The 20567-nt window shown below is 37.0% G+C and overlaps 1 protein-coding gene across 2 annotated transcripts in view; it reads right to left on the minus strand.

Annotated features, from left to right (window-relative positions):
* Nucleotides 1–12614, minus strand: part of MPPED1 (metallophosphoesterase domain containing 1) — a gene marked incomplete at both ends in the record, with an annotated part of 76896 nt that extends 64282 nt beyond the window's left edge. For both annotated transcript variants that reach the window (XM_081331377.1, XM_081331376.1), the window contains 2 exons: nt 10293–10478; nt 12463–12614. In XM_081331377.1, coding sequence (XP_081187503.1) covers nt 10293–10478; nt 12463–12614 — 338 coding nt within the window. The remainder of the gene's footprint in view (nt 1–10292; nt 10479–12462) is intronic.
* Nucleotides 12615–20567: the final 7953 nt, after the last annotated feature.

A 20567-nucleotide genomic window follows, 5' to 3' on the forward strand; every position in this document is an offset into this window, starting at 1 on the left:
CTCCACACCCATTCGCACCACTCAGGTGACCTTGAAGACACTGATAAACCTCCAGGTGGCCTCAACAACTCTCTAAAAGAATGCAAATGACCAGCTGTCTGCACGGAATATGTAAATCCTTCCATCCAGTCAGAACTTAAGAAGCTTCTTGGATGACAAGCGAAACATCTTAAAAGAAAAACAAGAAAGTCCAGTTGCCTCTTGAAAAATAATTTTTGGGACTTTTCTCTGTGCTGTTGTAAATTTGATCTGTCACTAAACAAATGGCTGTAAGTCAAAGACTAACTGTAAACAACTGTCTGGATGAATGAATGTGCTTATCTCAAGTATAAAAAGCAGAGTCAATTCCTTGAGCGCTAAGCAGTAGCTTGAATGACAAAATATTTATTCCTTTTTTACTGGTCTCTTATAATCTGCACATACAGTATATTCCTAAATCCTTTTCTACTGATCCCTTCCTGCTGAAAAAGATATTTAATTAAGTGGGGAAGATTTAAAAATAAACACCACATTAATTTCAGTAAGGCATAAATGCAAGCTTCTTACAGCAGGATTGTTTTACTTTTCACCAGGCATTTTGTGGAACAGATTTTAGTATTCTATGAGCAAAGTGGCAATCATATAAGTGCCCACTTAAAGCTTTCTCTTCCTCATTTCAGTCTTTCAGAATACTGCAGTGAGTGATACAGTAAAGATAATATCATTGCTGAGATTGCATTTTAAGCATCTCATTGACAGTTCTATGTTTAAACAGTTGGCTAAAGTCTGGGAAATTTACATTAACACTGGAAATGAGTACATCTTCTTAAGTCTTCTTTAAATTATTGTATCTGAGCATTACTAACACATAAAAGCGAGCAATTAAATACAAAATGGATTTTCTATGCCCATATATAAACAGAATAGAAAAAAGGCACACACATCTAAGAGAGATAAACTGCCTATGTTAAAAAGGTACTTCTATACGAAAGACAATTTGCCTGAAAGATCTCACTAAATTCATTAGAATTTCTCTCCAAATGCCTGTGAATAAGACTGCAACTTTCCAAGTCTAAAATTACTGCGATAAAAGAAGAATCTGCAAAGAAAATAATATCTGCAAATGCACCCATTATAATTTGTGGAATGACTGCTTATTCTAAGTCTGTGTGGGAGCTGATCGAGGGTGGGGAGGATGTTTTCTGTCACTCAAATCGTGGTTCAGTGTTAGCTGTCTGCTTCAAAATCATCCTCACCATCCCATCATCCTGGCAGACAGAAATGGCTTAATATTATGCAAAAACTCAGATCCATCTGGACTGCTTACAACGCTCAAGAATTATGAGAATGGTACCTAATGAATACATTTGAAATGATTTATGGAATGAAATTTCTATTTACTTTTGAGTAAGTTTACCTCCCGTTGCCTGAAGTGGAAGGGAAATGGCAATCTTTTAAAAAACTGGTCCAGAGGTCTGGCAGAGCTGGCAGTATTTTTTTTTGGTAGTGCTCTCTTGGAGAGCTCTAAAAAGACAGGAACAACTTACTCTTGGTTCTTTATCTATTTAAAAATGCCCAAGGGTCTCTGCCCATGAAACTAAGCAGAATTGTACAGCCGCAGTATTATTTGAGCTGTGCTGCAGTGATCTTTCCCCCAAGGCTTCCTAGAACATAGAATAACAACATTGGAAGAGACCTTGGAGGTCTTCTAGTCCAAGCAGGAGACCTTGTCACCTTCAGGAGAAATGGTTGTCCAATCTCTTCTTGAAAACCTCCAGTGACGGAGCACCCAGTTTTGGCAGGCCAGCCATTCCAGTGATTAATTGTTCTCACTTGTCAGGAAATTTCTCTTCAGTTCTAGGTTGGACCTCTGTTTAATAATTTTCTACCTATTACCTCTTGTACTGCCCATAGAAATTTTGGAGAATAGGTTGACCCGCCTTTTCTCTGTGACAGCCTCTCAAGTCCTGGAAGGCTGCAAACATTTCACCCCTAGTCCTTCTCTTTGTTAGGCATACCTAGTTCTCTCAATCATTTATTGTATCCAGATGCCTTGTCATCTTTGTTGCTGTTCTCTGATTTCATTCTATGATCTTAGCATCTTTTTTTGTATTATAAGTAACCAGAATTGGATGCAGTATTTCAAGTGTGGTCTTACCAGTGCAGTATAAAGAGGTACTATCACTTCAGATGATCTTAATACTATCCCTCTGTTAATGCAGCCTAGGACTGCAATGGCTTTTTTGGAAGCTCCAGCACAGCTGCTCACTCATACTTAAGTGGTAGTACAGTAGGACACCTAGATCCATCTCACAGTTACTACTGTTGAGTCAAGTACCATATACCTGTGCATCTGGGAGGGAGGTTGTCTATGTGGAGGATCTTACTTTTCTCACCACTGAATTGCATTTTGTTGCATTGGGCCCAGTGTTCAAGTCTATCAAAATCCTTCTGAATCTTGAGTTTACCTTCCAAAGTGTTAGTTGTTCCCCCTAACTTGGTGTCATCTGCAAATTTAATGAGTTGCCCTTCTATCCTCTCATCTAGATCATTTTATGAACATTTTGAAAAGTACTGGGCCTAAGGCAGAACCCTAAAGTACCTCATTACATGCTTCCCTCCGTGCGGATGTAGTTCCATTAAGGACTACATGCTGAATGTGGGTGTTTGTGGACTGCAATGGTGATGGTATTGTCTACCCTACACTGTTCTACCTTATCAAGCTGTGTCTACTTTGTCGAATGCCTTACTGAAGTCTAAGTAACTGTGCCCACAGGGTTTTCCTTATCCACTAATTTAGTCACTTTGTCAAAGATGACAATAAGGTCTGTACAGCATGATCTATTCTTAACAAACCCATGTTGGCTTTTAACAATCACCTTGCTCAATTTTAAGGTAAAGGTAAAGGTTCCCCCGCACATGCGTGATAGTTGTTTCCAACTCTAGGGGCCGGTGCTCATCTCCGTTTCGAAGCTGAAGAGCCAGCGCTTGTCCAAGGATGTCTCCATGGTCATGTGGCCGGCATGACTAGACGCCAAAGGCGCACGGAACGCTGTTACCTTCCCACCATAGTGGTCCCTATTTTTCTATTTGCATTTTTTGCGTGCTTTCGAACTGCTAGGTTGGCAGAAGCTGGGACTAGTAACAGGCGCTTACTCTGCTATGCGGCACTCGGGATTCGACCCGCCAAACTGCCGATCTTCTGATCGACAAGCTCAGCGTCCTAACCCACTGAGTCACTGTGTCCCTGACTTGCTCAATTTTAGGTACTCACAAATCTGCTGCTTATCTTTTCTAGGATTTTTCCAGGCATTGAAGTCAGGCTGATTGGTCTGTCGTTTCCAGGATCCACTTTTTCCCTTTGGGATGATAAGAAGCACTTCAGCTCTTTTCTGGTCTTCTGTGTTCCAAGAGCTCTGAAAGATTTGGTATAGTGGTTCCAAGATCACATCTGCCAGCTCCTTCAGAACCCTGGGACGTAATCCATCTGGTCCTGGCTATATGAACTCACCTAAAGTGGATAGGTGTTCTCCAACCATATTCTTGCCTATTTTGACTTGTATTCCTGTTCGGTCTCCTATAGTGCAGCTTTTGGCAAGTTGGACTATTTTTTTTCCTTTTGCATGAAGACAGAGGCAAAGAATGAGTTGTGCAGTTCCACTTTCTCCCTGCTATCTGTCATCTCCTTGCCATCTTCTCCAAATAGTGGACCAAAGATTTTCTTGACTTTTTTCTTGTTTCTTACATATCAAATTTTTAAAATTATTTTTTGCATTTGTTGCATGCCTTAATTCATCCTGAGCCTTAGCTTTCCTGACTCTCCTTGCTGATTTAGGCTATTTACTGGTATTCTGCATTAGTTATCTGTCCCTCTTTCCACTTTTAATACTTGTCCTTTTTCTCTCAGTTTTCCAGAGAGATCTTTATGCAATCATGCTGGTTTTATCTGGTTTCTTGGTTTTTTCCCCTCTGTGTTATTGTGTTAGATTGTGCTCTTGTAATCTTATTTTTCAGTTTCCCGAGCATTTTGAGTCATTTTCCCCTTTAGGATTTCCATCCATTGAATCTTTCTTAAACTCTTCCTTTATTGAAGTCAATTCTTTTAAAGTCTAACATACTAGTCTGACTTTGTTCACTTATTTGTGCCTGCATTATATTAAATTCCAATATCACCATAGTCACTGTCCCCCAAAGCTCCTTTTATTTCAACCCATTCTATTATTTCAATTCTGTTAGTAAAAATTTCCACTATAGCTGACCTTCTAGTTCCCTCCTCTACATTTGGGATGACAAAATTGTTAGCTAGGCTCATCCAGAATCCACTTACTGCAGAATTTGTCTCCCATTTGATGTCGGAGTAGTTACTACTGTGGTGCATACCAGCTACAAAAAGTTCATCTCTTTCTTCTGCTTGGTCGCGGGGCCTGTGGTCCACATTTACGGCAATGTGACTTTTTTCCCCTTTTACTGTATATTAACATAAATGCATTCAAAGCTTTCATCCTTTTTTATGCATTTCTCTAGGAGTGTGGTGATTTCTTACATATAATGCAACTCCACCTTCTTTGGATTAGGTCTGTTTCTGTTAAACTGTTTGTATCCTTCTGGCAGTACACTCAAGTCATGAGTTACATCCCACCAAGTTTCAGTAATGGCAACAATATCATTCCTGTCCTTGTGTACTAGGATTTCAAATTCACTCTGTTTGTTCCTCATTCTTTGAGCATTAGTACAGAGGAACCTGAGTATTTAGGGCTGACCCTGCACTTGCTTCCTATGTGTCCAGTTTGAAATATGAGTTTCCCCTTCCTTCCTACCACTCTCTTCCTTGTTGTTTCATTGGTTGCCTTGGGGTTTATGCTTGGGATTAGATCCTAATCATTGGCCACTTTCCCCTTCCAGTTTCAGTTTAAAACCCTCCAGAATGAGACAAGTCAGTTGCTTTCCAAACACATTTTTCCCAGTTCTTGGGAGGTTTAGCCCATCCCTTGTCAGAAGCACTTCATATAGATTGTCTGAACTACGGTCTAGAAATCTGAAGTGTTCTTGATGGCACCATCCCTTAAGCCAGTGGTTTACTTCTACAGTTCTCCATTCCCTCATGGGATGTTGACTATCTGCTGGAAGTACAGATGAAACCATCAGTTGTGCTCCTAGCATGTGGGGTTTTATGCCAAGGTGTTCATAGTCTCTTGATATTGTTTTCAGGCCTCTTGTCATATCATTCATCCCACATGAAAAAGGAGAAAGGAATAATAATCTGTGGGTCTTGATTATTTTAGTCCTATCAACTGCTTCTTCAGCAGCTTTCCGAATGCAGTCTAATCATGGAGAGGAGGGTAACATGAGATGTTTTATAAGAAGACACTCTTTCTTTCCTGCCATGTGGCAGAAGGAATATGTAATTGCCAGAAGGATTTTTTTTTTTGGTTTTGCAGAAGTCTTATGATATGCTGGGATGGTGCCAAACAAAGGAATGACAGAAAAGAGGACAAGGAATCTCTATCTCTTCAATTGGAAGACTAAAACTTTACTGCAAGAACAAAATCTTGCAAGTCTGATTTGTGCTTTACTTCCTCTCCTTCCTATACTGCAGTGAATCAGAGGTGTGTGTATGTGTATATTTGTATGTGTATGTGTATGCAGTGGCTCAGTGGGTTAGGACGCTGAGCTTGTCGATCAGGTCGGCAGTTTGGAGGGTCGAATCCCGAGTGCCGCGTAGCAGAGTGAGCGCCTGTTACTCGTCCCAGCTTCTGCCAACCTAGCACTTCGAAAGCACGTAAAAATGCAAGTAGAAAAATAGGGACCACTACGGTGGGAAGCTAACAGCGTTCCGTGCGCCTTTGGCGTCTAGTCATGCCGGCCACATGACCACGGAGACGTCCTCGGACAAGCGCTGGCTCTTCGGCTTTGAAACAGAGATGAGCACTGGCTCCTAGAGTTGGAAACGACTATCACGCATGTGCGGGGGAACCTTTACCTTTATGTGTATATGTATGCATGTATGTGTGTAGTATAGTATAATATTATTATATTATAATATAATATAATATAATATAATATAATATAATATAATATAATATAATATAATATAATATAATAATATAATATAATATAATATAATATAATATAATATAATATAATATAATATAATATAATATAATATAATATAATATAATATAATATAATAATATAATATTATAATATAATATAATATAATAGCCGCTCTGGTGTCCCTCAAAGGTATCTGCCTAGTTCTGTACAATATATGCATGTGTCTGTGTGTGTATATGTCTTTAATATATAAGTAGGATGTGTACTTGCATGCAGATGAGGATATGGGAAATGAAAGTGAGAATTATGTGTCAGAGATTTTGTTTTTGAAGGGGGAAGATTATTCCTGTTCCTCTGCAGATAAGAAACATCCTTGAAACAGGTATCAGAAAAGGCTTCAGAAAAAAAAGGTCTAAGATTTTTTTCCGTGAAAGTTGTATATATTTTGCCTGGAAAAATGGAAAGCCTTTAAGAGTTGGAATACAATGATCAAATGTGGATAAGATCTACAGTATAAACATGGGCAAATCATGTAAGAGGGCTTAAAGCAACACATAATGAGCATAAATAATAAAGGCTTTAGTAAGAAAAATAAATAGCATTTACAATGAAAATGGATACCAATGAAGTTAGAACAGGGGTCTTCAAACTTGGCCCTTTTATGACTTGTGGACTTCAACTTCCAGAATTCCTCAGCCAGCATGGGAATTCTGGGAGTTGAAGTCCACAAATCATAAAAGGGCCAAGTTTGAAGACCCCTGAGTTAGGACGACAATTTGGCAGTACATGAACATGAGCTAAGCTTGTAGGAAACAGAGAGAAAAAGAGACTTGATTTAGGATTGGAGGTTAAACCATGCAATTTTGGAAGGGCAAAAGAACAGTAGAAGTGGGTGAAAAATTTTGCCATGTGGTGTCAATTATCCCTTCAGACAAATTAGCAAGTTCACAGTCACAATGACAGAGCACATGGTTGGTTTAGTCAAGACAAGGGCTTGTTTTAAGGAAACTTTACAACTTTTTTATTAATTTTAACATAAACCAATTACAATGTTAATTCAAAAACCTTCTTGTCAAATTTTTAAAGTTATATGCCATTAGACAGTATTATCAGCAAGAATCAAATAGTAAAAACACAGATCAAAACTTGATCACAGAATCTGTGTGAAGTAATCAATCCATTTTTCATAAAATAAACCCCAGCTGCCTCTTATAGCATCAAACCTATTCACACAATACATGGCTTTTTGGCTACAGTCTTATACGCTGAGGGATGTTGGTCTTGTAGTCCTCCAGATGCTTGCTGAGCAACCTTCACTACTGGCCAAGGTGACTGAGGTTTTTGTTCTTTAGCAGAATGGTGGCTCACAACTTATTAAGTCACATTGTACTGAATAGCTTTACTTCTGAGCAAATTGCTCTTCGCTTTTCTATTAGTTTTTCAGAGAAATGACTTAAATTCCTAAAATCAAGCAACCAGAGAATCAGTTCAGTACTTAGAAAGAGACTTAAGATAGTGCAGTTCTACTGTAATGTGATCCTCTTCAAGTTGCTTTGGTACAAGTCAGAACTTAGAATGAAATAGTCTGGGATCGAAGGAGTAAATTGCCTTCTCATTTCCTTGTAATTCTCTACATTTTCTTTTTCACTCCCCTATCACTTCTTCCACTATTTATGATCGCAGCATTTATTAATACATCATGTTGCTATTAATCCAAAGGTTAATTGGAGAAGAGGCATGCACATGAACTGTCTGGCCAATACCCACTTTGCATTCTCATTATAAAATGACAAGTGATAACTGCATCTCTAAGTTTCTTTAGATATATCTCCATCTCTAAATGTGCTCATATCCAACTCTCATTTCCATCTATCAGAGTTGGGACGACCATGGTCTTATAGCCAGCCATATTCTTTCAACAAACAATTATATTTGCAGGTTATTTTTTTCCACTACATTTGCAAGATTTAATATCTTTCCATCTGCAGTCTTACCTTTGGTAAAGTTTCCACCAACATACATAAGCAACTACTCGCTCTAAGTTTTTAAACATTGATACACCTGTTCATTGTCAAATTCAAATTATATCTATATCTAGTGAGCCCACTTGTACCACCTTGCAAGAGTCAATTGTTAAAATTTTCTGAAATTTTGCAAGCTGGTTGAGAGCAAGGCTGAGCTGTTACACCTCGTGTACCAGTCAGTTGTTCCACAGATGGCAGTGCAGGATGATGTAGCAATGGAACTGGTAAAGCAGGTTCTTAAGCATTTAGCAGCACAGTACAACCTTCATCTATATTCTGCATAAATTTTCTGCATAAATTATCATATGTCTAGCATTCAGGTGATGGCGTCATCTGCATCTAAACTACACACATGAGCTAAACAACACATTCTAATGTCATCAAAAACATTTTCTCTCTTTCTCTCTCCATAAAAATTATTAAACAAGGGGATAGCAAACAGGCTTGTTTTATTCCCTATCAATGCTGAACCATTAATTAAAAATTTCATTCCATAATATTAGGTGGACTACATGCCCACAGCATGGTATAATGCTGAACATCACTTTCCAAATGCCTTATAAATCAAAGTAAATCTTTTCCAGCTCCAGCTGATAACTTTACACCAACAAACAGATAGGATGTAAACTTGGAAATGATGGAGAGGTTATTCAACTCTACGCAAACAGTGGATGCTTACTCTGGGTTTGCTGAATTAGATACAGAAATAACAATTCCTGATTTATCAGTTCATGCACCTGAGTAACAAGAATCAACCAGCTTTGAGATAATGGTTAAATTATAAAGACTCTAGTGTATGGATTTCCAGGTTAGTTAGTTTTAGTTAGTTACATTTATATACCGCCCTATTCCCTGAGGACTCAGGGCGGTTTACAGGAAATTAAAAAATCCACCATACAAAAGTTAAAAAAAACCAAATTAAAAAATATTAAATTGACCCTGTATACTTAAAACCCCAATTAAAAATTTCTCCTCAGCCTGGGCCCGAGAGCTCAAAGAGCCAGGTCTTCAGGCCCCGGCGGAATGATCGGAGGTCGGGGGCACAAGAGGGATTTATAAGGAATTGGAAAGTATCAAAAGTGAAATCTCCAATTTCAGAAGAATTGAAAACCTAATTCTTTTTCATGAAACCAACTTGAAGAATTCAGTAGCAAAGTGCTACTCAATCTCATGCTAAAATAACTACATATCTGGAAACGGAAATGGTTAGTTTAAGCACAGTTCATGGGAAAAAAAGTTAAAGGTAATGATGTTTTATCTATGTTTTATTTGGAAAACTTTTTAAAAGATCTTTTTCCACTTCCAAATAAATTCAGACTTAAAATAGAAGGTGCCTATGGATTCCAATTGATTGGCTCCACTTAAGATCTTGCATTTGTGATTGTATCAGGCAGCATTTAAGGCAAAGCCCACTGCTGGAACACAAAGGATGTAAACGCATGGTTTATCCTGACCTTGTGGTTCAGGCTGTAAATTGCAAAGAAATTTCAATGGTATTTGTTGCCTGAGAAGTTTTTTTCTCTTTTCTGCAATCTTCTGCCTTTCTATAAGAGAGGAGATTTGCAGATCTGTCAGCAGCTATAAAATTATGAATGTGCTAAGAATTTCTGATGTGTGATTTGCTTTTCAACCTCTAAGACCATAAGGGGGTAAAAAGGAATTTTATTTTATTTTTCATTCCCCAGTTCGCTAAAGTGGGTCAATAGTGAAGTAGACATGAACCAAGAGAGGTATAAGCTGCAGCCTTAATTGGTACAACTGAGGCTTTACCTTAGGATTCCGCAATTGGAATTATGGTAAGCCTTACAAATTGATATCTACTCTCTCTATTTTTCCTCTAGAACTTCCATTGGGCCTAAAGAAATACCGAAGACTCTAGCAGTACTTTAGCTGATCATTTTCAAGTGTATTTTTTTCTAGTCAGATCCTATAGGAATGATCCCTTAAAGTACAGTTCATCTACTGATTACTTTTTATGCCACTGCTTCTTCCAGCCTCAATCCTTGAGTCTATCAGCTTATCAGATTATTATTCTGCCCGCTTCATCTGAGAATTCTTCTAAATGAGAGTAAACTTGCTAATTGTAAATTGGAAGACATGGTGGTTAAATAGACATATAGCTAACTTGAGAATTATATTCAAAAATACTCATCAATCATCTACAATGTACCTGAAGGAAGGTATCAAGGGATTGATCAAGTGGAACAGTCTTTCATAATTATTGTTACATGATACTCACCTAACCATTCGTTGAATTTTTTAACTTCACTAGGAAGTCCCAGTTCAGTGAAATCACCAGCATGAATTAAAACATCTCCATAAGGCATTTGAATTGGATCTGTTCTGGAGTGAGTATCAGACACACAAACAAAACGAGTGTATCCTGGAGCTCTCGGAGCATCGTGTGGAACAGGATCTACCCTACGTATAAAGTTTGGAACACAAATATAGATGTTTTATGTTACATTCATATATCTAGTTGATAGCCACAATATAAAATATGCTTTCAGCGTATTTGAAAAACAAGTTAAATATTCAGCTTAGCCACACATATTTCAATTCCAAGAGTTTTCACCAATTCTTAGACAAAATAGCCATTTATAACTATGTTTAAACTTTTCCTAATAAAAGGCACTTTCTCAGTTAGGTTTTACACTTAAAGAAGCTCATTGGCAGATTGCCTTTAAATGTTTTAAATTTAAATACAGTTTAAAAATACACATTGTGGCTTATGAGCACAACTAGTTTTTAGAGCAACATTTTGCAGGGCCTGACTGCCGTGCTTTTCATTAATACTGCATTATGCACCAATGAAATCTCAGTTTAACTTGAAACTTGAGACAAATAGTTTTTTGACATATAAGTAAGATGTAACTAATTAGGAATTATACATTTTAAGTTACTATAGAACAAAAACTTTATTAATAGTTTTCATTTTGAAGTTATGGTGCCTATTGTTACATCAAAAGTAAATTATCTTTAAGAGCAATTACCTTTACAGATATTTTCATCTACCAAAAAAATAAATATCTTAATTACATCTTACTATCCTGTTATTCACATTGATCTAAATTAAAATAAGCTCTTTCACAGGAATGCTCACATTATTTCATTAGCTCTGCCATTCTTTGTTAGTGTAGATCTCTGACTCTCTAGCCAAGCAATAGTAAGATATATTGTCCTAAAACAGACATCACAGTAAAAAACATAGAAAAACATAGAAAACTGAGGGCAGAAAAAGACCCAGTGGGTCAGCAAGTCTGCTCTTTGAGTTTTTTCTTTATTTTTGTTTTCTTTTTCTTTTTAATAATTTATCTTTATTTATTTCTTAATTTTTGTCAGATGAGAGACATGCATTTGCCCCAAGCATATTTAAACTCAGTTACTGAGGACTGACACATTATCTCCGCTGGAAGTTGGATCCAAGCTTCTATTGCTGTTTCTGTGAAGTAATACTTTCTAACTACTTTTGAACTTCCCTCCTGTCAATTTCAGGTTATGCCCCCATGTTCTTGATTTTTGCTTAATACTGAAAATCCTGCCTTTTAGAACCTTATTCACACCCTTAATATATTTAAAGTTTTCAGTCATGTCCCCCTTTTCCCTTCTATTTATTATGTATTATTTATTTATTTATTTATTATGTATTATTATATATTTATTTATTATGTATTTATTATTTATTATGTGTAGTTCAACGAAGAGAAGGGTGAGGGGTGACATGATAGCAGTGTTCCAATATCTCAGGGGCTGCCACAAAGAAGAGGGAGTCAAGCTATTCTCCAAAGCACCTGAAGGCAGGACAAGAAGCAACGGATGGAAACTAGTCAAGGAGAGAAGCAACCTAGAACCAAGGAGAAACTTCCTGACAGTTAGAACAATTAACCAGTGGAACAACCTGCCTCCAGAAGTGGTGAATGCTCCAATACTGGAAGTTTTTAAGAAGAGACTGGACAGCCATTTGCCTGAAATGATATAGGGTTTCCTGCCTGAGCAGGGGGTTGGACTAGATGACCTCCAAGGTCCCTTCCAACTTATTATTATTATTATTATTATTATTATTATTATTATTATTATTATTATTATTATTATTATTATTATTATTATTATTGTTGTTGTTGTTGTTGTTGTTGTTGTTGTTGTTGTTGTTACCCGGTATGGTTAGGAAATGTTGCTGTAATTTTACATATACTTAAAACTCCTGTAACTGCCTGTTGATACTTTATGAAATGCATACATGCGCACCCACAGAGTTATCCTTTGCTTTTATTAATAAAAATATTTTTCACCCAGGAGTTATTCTCAAGGGCTATGGAGTGTTGACTGCTACATGAAATATCATATTGACACAGCAATAACCATTCAGTAATCTGTGATATGGCAACAGCTGAATGGTAGGACTTACATTTGTACGTGAGGGGGTTGGAAACGTCCCTGGTTAATGTTGTAGAAGGTGAAGGCCTGTGTTGGATTGGAACTGTACTCATCTACTTCAATTATGAGTCGGCTGTGTTGATGCCTTCTAGCCGTCATAATGTGTGATTGGGCAAATGCCATCCTTGCTCTCTGCAGCAATCCTCCTCTTTCACAGAATCATCTCTCCGTATTGGCTGAAAACATCTCCTGGTCTCTCTCTAGCTTATCATATAATGTATAACTTCCCCTCCTGGATTCTGAAAAATGCAAAATCAGACTGGAAACAATGATACTGATACAAGTGTTTGATAATTCATCTGCTTGGGATGCATCTTATTTGTTTACTGTCACAAATTTATGAGAGGAAGACAAATGTTAACAGCTGAAGTATCTCATTACAAATATCTCCAGTTCAGCAAGTTGATGAATATTATTTAGATGCAAGGAAGAAAAGAAACTTGTCAAAGACGACATGCTAAAACAGGTTTCAACCATTAGGAGGCTTAATCACAAATCTACTGAATAGGGCATTACTCCTTAGAAAATGTATGTCACCTTTCAATGTTTTGCAATCACAGTACCAGTCATGTATTAGTAAATCTTTACATTATTGTTCCAACATAGCTAGCATGACTATGTATGAAAAGTTTGTAAGTAAGTGTTCCAAAAGATCTATATTATGTCACTTTTCTGCATTTAAATGATCATGATAAATCCATGAATTATCTGAAATGGCTAGAGCCATTAAAATGTTAGTCAAATTCAGATAATAAGGTACTACAAGTGCACTTTCCTTTCAGGATTTTCCCTAGAAATTAATAAATCGAATATATTATTCAACATATTATTTCAATCACCCAATGTCACTTCAATGATGCACATCCATACTTCATTTTGTTGAAATGATACTGATTTTTGTAAATGTTTCTATAGCCCACCAATCAGTTGACCATTTTTTCAGCTCTCTAAAAATAAACAAATTGCATATTCTCCAGCGATCTTTTATCTCTCAGGCAACTCATCCATTTGTGTACTTCATAGATTCTTTTGTTATTTATTTATCAAACTTTAATCCCTGAGAGATTTTCAATGAAATAGTGCAAATTCTATGAAGAGATAGGATGATGATGATTGTATCTCATTAATTTTTAAAAATTCCTCCGTAATTCCGTTTTGAATGTTTTAATCTGATTTTTAACTATATTTCCACATTTGCCAGAATTTTTATACAGATTGAGATTCAAAGTGAGGGGACATTCAGCTCTTCAGTTATTTATAGCAACTTTCATTTGAGATGTAAGCTTTTCAGTGGAAAAAGCTACTTTTCATATTACAGTATTTTCTAGCTTTACAGTAACTCATTTCTAGGGCAAACCAAATTCTGTGTACTTAGAAGTACTCTATTTAATGAGACTTACTTGTATGTGAATGCAGATCAACCAATCTTAATTTTGTGCATTTTTTTCAAATGCTGAGAACTTACATTGTTTAAACCTCGGGGTCTTTTTGCAGTCCATGTTCACCTTGATGAAACTTCAGCTTCTGAAAGACACCAAACAATTGGGAGCGGGGGATTGTTTATTTATTAGCAACAAATAATTTATTAACAAGTAGGATACATTTACATTTCTCCTAAATAGAAGCAGCTTGGCACAGGAAAATCACATTTAATTTTCTCTGTTTGTCTGTTCTGAATAAGGGAAGACTGAAGCCCGTATATATTCATTGTTTAATTAGATTTTAAAACATAAGGATAACATTTCATTTGAGTCAAGCTTGGGAGGATAGGAATGGTTGAGATTGATGGTGGGAGCGATGGAAAGATAGATTTCTATCCTCCCATCCCCCCACCATCCAATCACAACTGAAGAAGCTTTTTGGATGAGAAGGAAAATCACCTTTTTTTTCTTCTTCCTCAAAAACCAATCCAGTTGCCTTTTGAGGAAAACAAAGCACCTTTGAAACAGTACTAAGTGATGGTCCTCTGGCTGTTTTCATCTTTTATCCTTACTGTGAGTTGGTGTGTGTGAGAGAGAGAGACAATATCCTTTTATATGGTACATTTTTTAATTATGAGAAAGTTGACTCTTTCTTAAGTTTACAAGCAGTTGACCCTCGCTTGCTCTCTTATCGTTTTTCCTCAGAAGAAAAAAAATATTCCTCTTATTGCAAGCAAGCATGCATCTTGATTGCTAGATGATAGAGAACAACTGCAACTTAAAAGCCAATCAAAAGAAAGCTCTAAAGGATGTATCTCATTGCTATGAATAATCCTTTTAGATTACCCCTTCTGTATTTCTTCAGGGTCATACAAACCAGCAGTGGAGAACAGAGTTTGGCTCTGTTAGAATAAGGGTCCCCAACCTTGGGTTGTGGACCAGTACTGGTCTGCTGCCTCTTAAGGACTGGTCCACGCTAGTGAGCAGAACATCATTGTGCATGTGTGGGATCTACGTAGAATGTGAAACCAGCACCAACACCCCGGGGTCCATGGAAAAATTGTCTTCTATGAAACCACTCCCTGGTACCAAAAAGGTTGGTCACCGTTGTGTTAGAACAGGGCTTTTCAACCAGTGGTACGGGTACCACCTGTGGTACATAACAGTGACCATCCTAGAAAAGTGGTAGCAGGGGAGGGGAATGAGCTGAACTGGTGGCAGCACCGCACAAGCCTGAGCGAGAGACGGCTGGAGCTGCAGGGCTGTCAGGGCTCAGCGGAAGCACCAGGATTAGTGCCAGGCTCCAGCTGGAGCTCAGCGCTGATCCTGGTGCTTCTGAGCCCAGAAGAAGCGCCGATCAGCTGGAATGTTGCAGCATCTCCAGGGTCTTGTGATTTACATTCAGATGCTTGGCAACTGATTCATATTTATGATGGTCACAGTGTCCCAGGGTCATGTGAAGTGACCAAAACCTGCTGCAACCGCCCAGCAGACGGGGGGAATAAAAACCAAACATCCCCCCACCCCACCCCCACAGCCAATCCGCAACAGAAATGTTCATAATAATAAAAACCTCGGACAGGAGGAAGAGTGCCGCCACACGGGCAGGCAGGTGTCTTGCTCGGTGTGGTTTGGGGGCACTTTTTTCAGTGCCATTGTAACTTCGAACAGTCACTAAGCAAACTGTTGTAAGTCGAGGACTACCTGTACTTCATCACTTTTTTTTTTTTTAGGTCATCAAGTTTTTGACACCTTGCTAGGCGACTGGTGGTACTCGGATGTTGCCATATCCTACGAGTGGTACAATGGGTGAAAAGGTTGAAAAGCCCTGTGTTAGAATATAGTTTTCGTGTATTTTGTGCAACAACTACAGCTAACCAGTAGATGGCAGTGTTTATATGTTTGCATTTATGGTTTCCTGTCTCCTTCTAGCAGTTTAGCAGAAATGTCCATGTGGACTGTGCACTTGGTTTGTTCTGTAGGGCTATATACAGAATTTCTAACAAGCTCAACAGCTGAACTGCTTCTATGCAAACATCTGTGGCTCCAGCACATGGTCGACTTTGGGTGATCTTTTAAAAAGCTAAGGAGGATAAGATCTGATTTACGGTAAGGTAAGGCAGATCATCGGGAAAGGATGTCTGCAGGCTGGAAGCCAAAAAATCCAAGATGGTGAGCCATGTGATCAAAGTTCTACCTCTTTTTTTACATGATGTACTGGAAGTACAAGTCTTCCTGGATTTTTTTTTTTAGTCCTGAAAGTCCAGCCATTTCTGTTTTCTTGCAAAATTTTACCACTTGCATACTGCCCCATTTCTAGAAATTCTGGTTTTTCTGAAATTACAGTATTACAGTGCATCTATAACCAACCAAAGCAACATACGTATATCCCCATATACCTCCGCTATAGAGTAAGCAGAGAATACTGAGCTTTAGCAATCTGTTGTGATAAAGAAAAACTAGATAATAATTACTCCTCAAACCAAGGTAATATTTTTTTAAAGTGAGCCCAATACCATAATTTGGCAAATATCAGTTTAATAGAACAAGGCAGGTTTTTTTAAATGCCTTTCCCTTTCTTCTGATATTGGAGGGAGAAAATTGGGTCAGTTAGCAAATGGATGGACTGCAGTGTTACTGAATTCCTTTTATTCATTGGGAAGCTACTATATACCAGCAGCCATTACAATCTTTACAGCAGAAATAATCTCCCAGATGTTATTTGGCCCCAAGTGTGCTCCTATAACAAGTTAAATCCAATAGAAATCACTAACCAAAATTTCAAAGAGTTGTTTCAGTCTGCAGGAATTGAATCTGGAATGGATCCCTTTGCAGTAAAGTCCTGTATTGCTTGACTTAATTACTGCCTCAGATCTAGGGATTCTAGTCATGTTGATTTGAGCTCAATATAGAAGATCCAGTTCCAGAAGGACATAAGCCACTGTGGTTTGGCACACAATTTTTGCTACTCCTAAGGGTAAATAGGGCTATTATGGAAATGGAAACTCATGTTCCAGGCAAGATATGAGAAGAGGATGTCAGGAAACCTTGTCAGATTGTCAGAGATTTGAATTTTTTTTTTATCCCAGCCAAGATCCAGTTGGTCTTATCTGTTAAAGGCACCTTTTCTCTCTCCTGCTTTAATATGCCACCTGGCAGTATCAAAACCAAACCAAATATTTATTACAGCATTGAGTAGTTCAAAATAAAAGATAACCAGCAAACAAAATATTGGAATAAACATGGTGGCAAGACCCCTAAAAAGCCTCTGATTCTTAAACAGTTATGTTGAACCTGACTAGTTACAGTACAAAAACTGGGCATGTGAAGAATAACAGCAGGAACTATATATCGGCCAGTTAAAAGAAAATACAAAACACATCACATCTATATCTCAGCTATAAACTTAAAAATGGAGCAATCTGAGTAATGCCCATATCCTTAGCCAATTTCAATCACCCTTGAGCCAAAAGGGCTGATTTGGTCTCAATTAGTTTGTTGGTTTGTTTATCCAATTAATTTATTATTGCAATCTACCAGGTGGTTAGCAATTAAAAAAATCCAATAAGGGAATAAAACATCCATAGCAAAACAAAAATAAAGCAAATTAAAACACCCACAATCAAAGTAACAAAATAATAAGCAGAGCAGTAAAACAAGATAGCATAATCTCAGCTGTTCCCAAAGGTCTCATTGGAAACTCTGCCTTAAATAACTCCTAAAATGATGAAAAGGGAAGGGGCAGCTACTCCATAAAGTGAGCACCAGGACTGAAAAACTGGAGTAGAGAAGGTTATATTCACCCTTGATCTAGATCAGTCCCTGGAGATCACTAGAAAAGGAATAATATTTGCATCCCAACTTAAGAGTGCCAACTTATTATAATGATTTTAGTTGAAGTTATTTATTAAAGCATGATGTTCTTTGTTAGATACTGGGTTTGTTGCTTCAATGACGAGATGAGGCAAGTGAGTTCAGCAAAGGTCATAGTTTATTGCTTGCAGGAACTGAACTGAGAAACAGGGCTGCAAATGCAGCAATTTATACCCTAGCCTCTAGGTGGCGGCCAATAGGTTTAAAGCAACCTATTGCCGCCCTAGAGGCAGCCAATGGCGGCGCTGGAGACGGGTTGTCTGAGGAGCTAGGAGCCGTTAGCCAGCTTCCCTGCTTAAGCAACCTTCCAGCAATTAACCCACGTGATGTTCCCTTAACAAGACAAAGCCCAATACATTACATTCTTCATTCCATAATTATTTTGATTTTTTTTTCAATAATCTGATTTTTCTGTATAAATCTGGTGGAGGGGGAGACATTAATAAAAGGTTACCGAATTTGCCTGCATTTTACCTTCATAATAGAATTTTTCAACGTCCTTGTTAAATTTTCAATCACAGTAATTTTCCATATTTTTAAATACCATTGGTCCCACTAAATATGGACTTGGTTTTCCAGCATTTTTCAATAATAAATCAAAGAAGCTAACAAAAATACTGGATTCACCTCTTATACTGCATTAATGGATCTACAAACAACAATTTCCTTACATTTCTATCAATGCACACTAGAAATATTGAAATGTACATAGTATAAGAGTCATTTTTATATGTGTATGTGTAATGCTATCTTTATAATTAATTCATAAAGCCTTTCATTCTCTTTAATCTGAACTACAGCAGTGGAATGAATATATGGTAAAGGTTTTTTTCCCCTAAGTCCTTGTCTTTTATACCCAGACATACAGAACACATACATTTATGCATGGAACTAATGGACTATATCAATAATAGTGTGCTAAGTTTTTAACGCTTAACATTTTTAAAATTAACCCAACTAGCCAGAAATACGTCAGGTTGCCATGCTTGATATGCAAAAGAGTCACTGCATAGATGTTCTCAGAATTTCCATATTAAAAACTAGAAAACCTGAGCATGTAAAATTAGGTAGATTTTTTCCTGTGGTCCAAACCTTCCTGAGTTATGACCAAAGAAAAGAACTTTTCATGGTATAATCTTTCACAGATTCATCTAGCAAATCTCTCACCACAGAATATGTATATGGGAGGGGTTTAAGTTTCAGAATAATTGAATGCTATGAGTTCCTTTTTCACATGGAACTCCCAACTACAGGAAGAAAGAATAAATGGTCTAATGGTATTCCTTGTTTGCAACAAATGCTGCTTTTAAAAAAGATGTACAAGTTGCGTATAAAAACCCAACCCTTTGTGAGAAGTTGAAGACAAAAATCAACATTTTTGGTGAAAGTTAAAAATAGAATATTAAAACCAGTTGAGTAATATAAATGATGTTTAAATTATGGAAAGCAGTACATGAAAATGTACCTCAAATACACAGTACTGTGCAAAAGTGTAGGGCAGTTGTGCAAACATGCTGTAAATTAAGAATGCTTTCAGAAATAGAAGTGTTAAAAATAATGGATAAAAATAAACTATTATCAATTAACCCAATGGAAAGTAAATGAACAGAAGAGAAACCCAAATTAAATCAATATTTGGCATGACCAAAATATTCATTTACTTTCATAACATTCATTTATGTTCCATTTTGGTGACTGATAAAAATAAACTACTAACACTTCTATTTCTGAAAGCATTCTTAACTTACAGCATTTTTGCACAACACTTTTGCACAGTACTGTATATGCCATAATACCAAAAAATATGGATAACTGCATATAAAAATGCTAAGGACATCTATGTCCATAATATAACACTCATATATTTTTTAAAATATATGAACAATATAACAGACCGTTACTCTCCCATGACCTCATTTTACTCCAAATTTCCTACCTGAACTCCATTTTTCTCCCTCGGTACTCTTGCTTTTATTACCTCATTTCTTCCCCCTTGTATCTGCTGTTCTTTAATTTAGGGTTTTTTTCTATACAACTTTATGATGATATGCAATATATTTATAAAAGAGGAACATCAATTTCTCAATCTCTTGTAAATGTTCGCCCTTTCTGAACCACATCATTATAAATAATTGTAAACATTAGAAAATAAATAAAAAGGTGGAAATTTCCATATGAGATTTGCAAATCCATAAAATGCTGATAATGCAGAGGTATAAAAAGATGCAGATGAACACAACTGAAAATACTGTACATGTATAATCAGATCCATAAACTAGCACTATAAGGTTAAATTGGTAATATAATTTAATTTAAATTTCTTATTCTGAAACCCCTATATGATGTCCCTGTTTTAGACTTTTAAAGTTCACTTAAATGGTTAAAGATGATTTGAAACGTATTAGTAAGACAAAAAAATAAATTTGTTTTCTTACAAATGAATATATTGAAATAAATCTTAAGGGGTGGAATGTATCTTCACAGCACTTCACTGTTCTTATCTATGAGAAAATGAGATAAATATTAATGTTCCCTTGCCTTTGTCTTCTGTCTTTCACCTGGCAGCCAAACATATCTGATTACTGTCTGTAGTTATGAAACCTCTTCACCACCAACTGTACCCCTTGCATTTCCATAGCAGCCAATTCCTTTTAGGACATTGGCACTGAGGACCACAAGCCCACAATCTCAGCAGGTGCGGGAGGGAATCAAACCACAATTTTATAACCTATCCTTGAATCTTCTGTGGTCAAATATCTTTTCCCTAGCTTTTGCATGATGT

The sequence above is a fragment of the Vipera berus genome (assembly GCF_964194415.1).
Source record: "Vipera berus genome assembly, chromosome: 6".
Taxonomy (NCBI): domain Eukaryota; kingdom Metazoa; phylum Chordata; class Lepidosauria; order Squamata; family Viperidae; genus Vipera; species Vipera berus.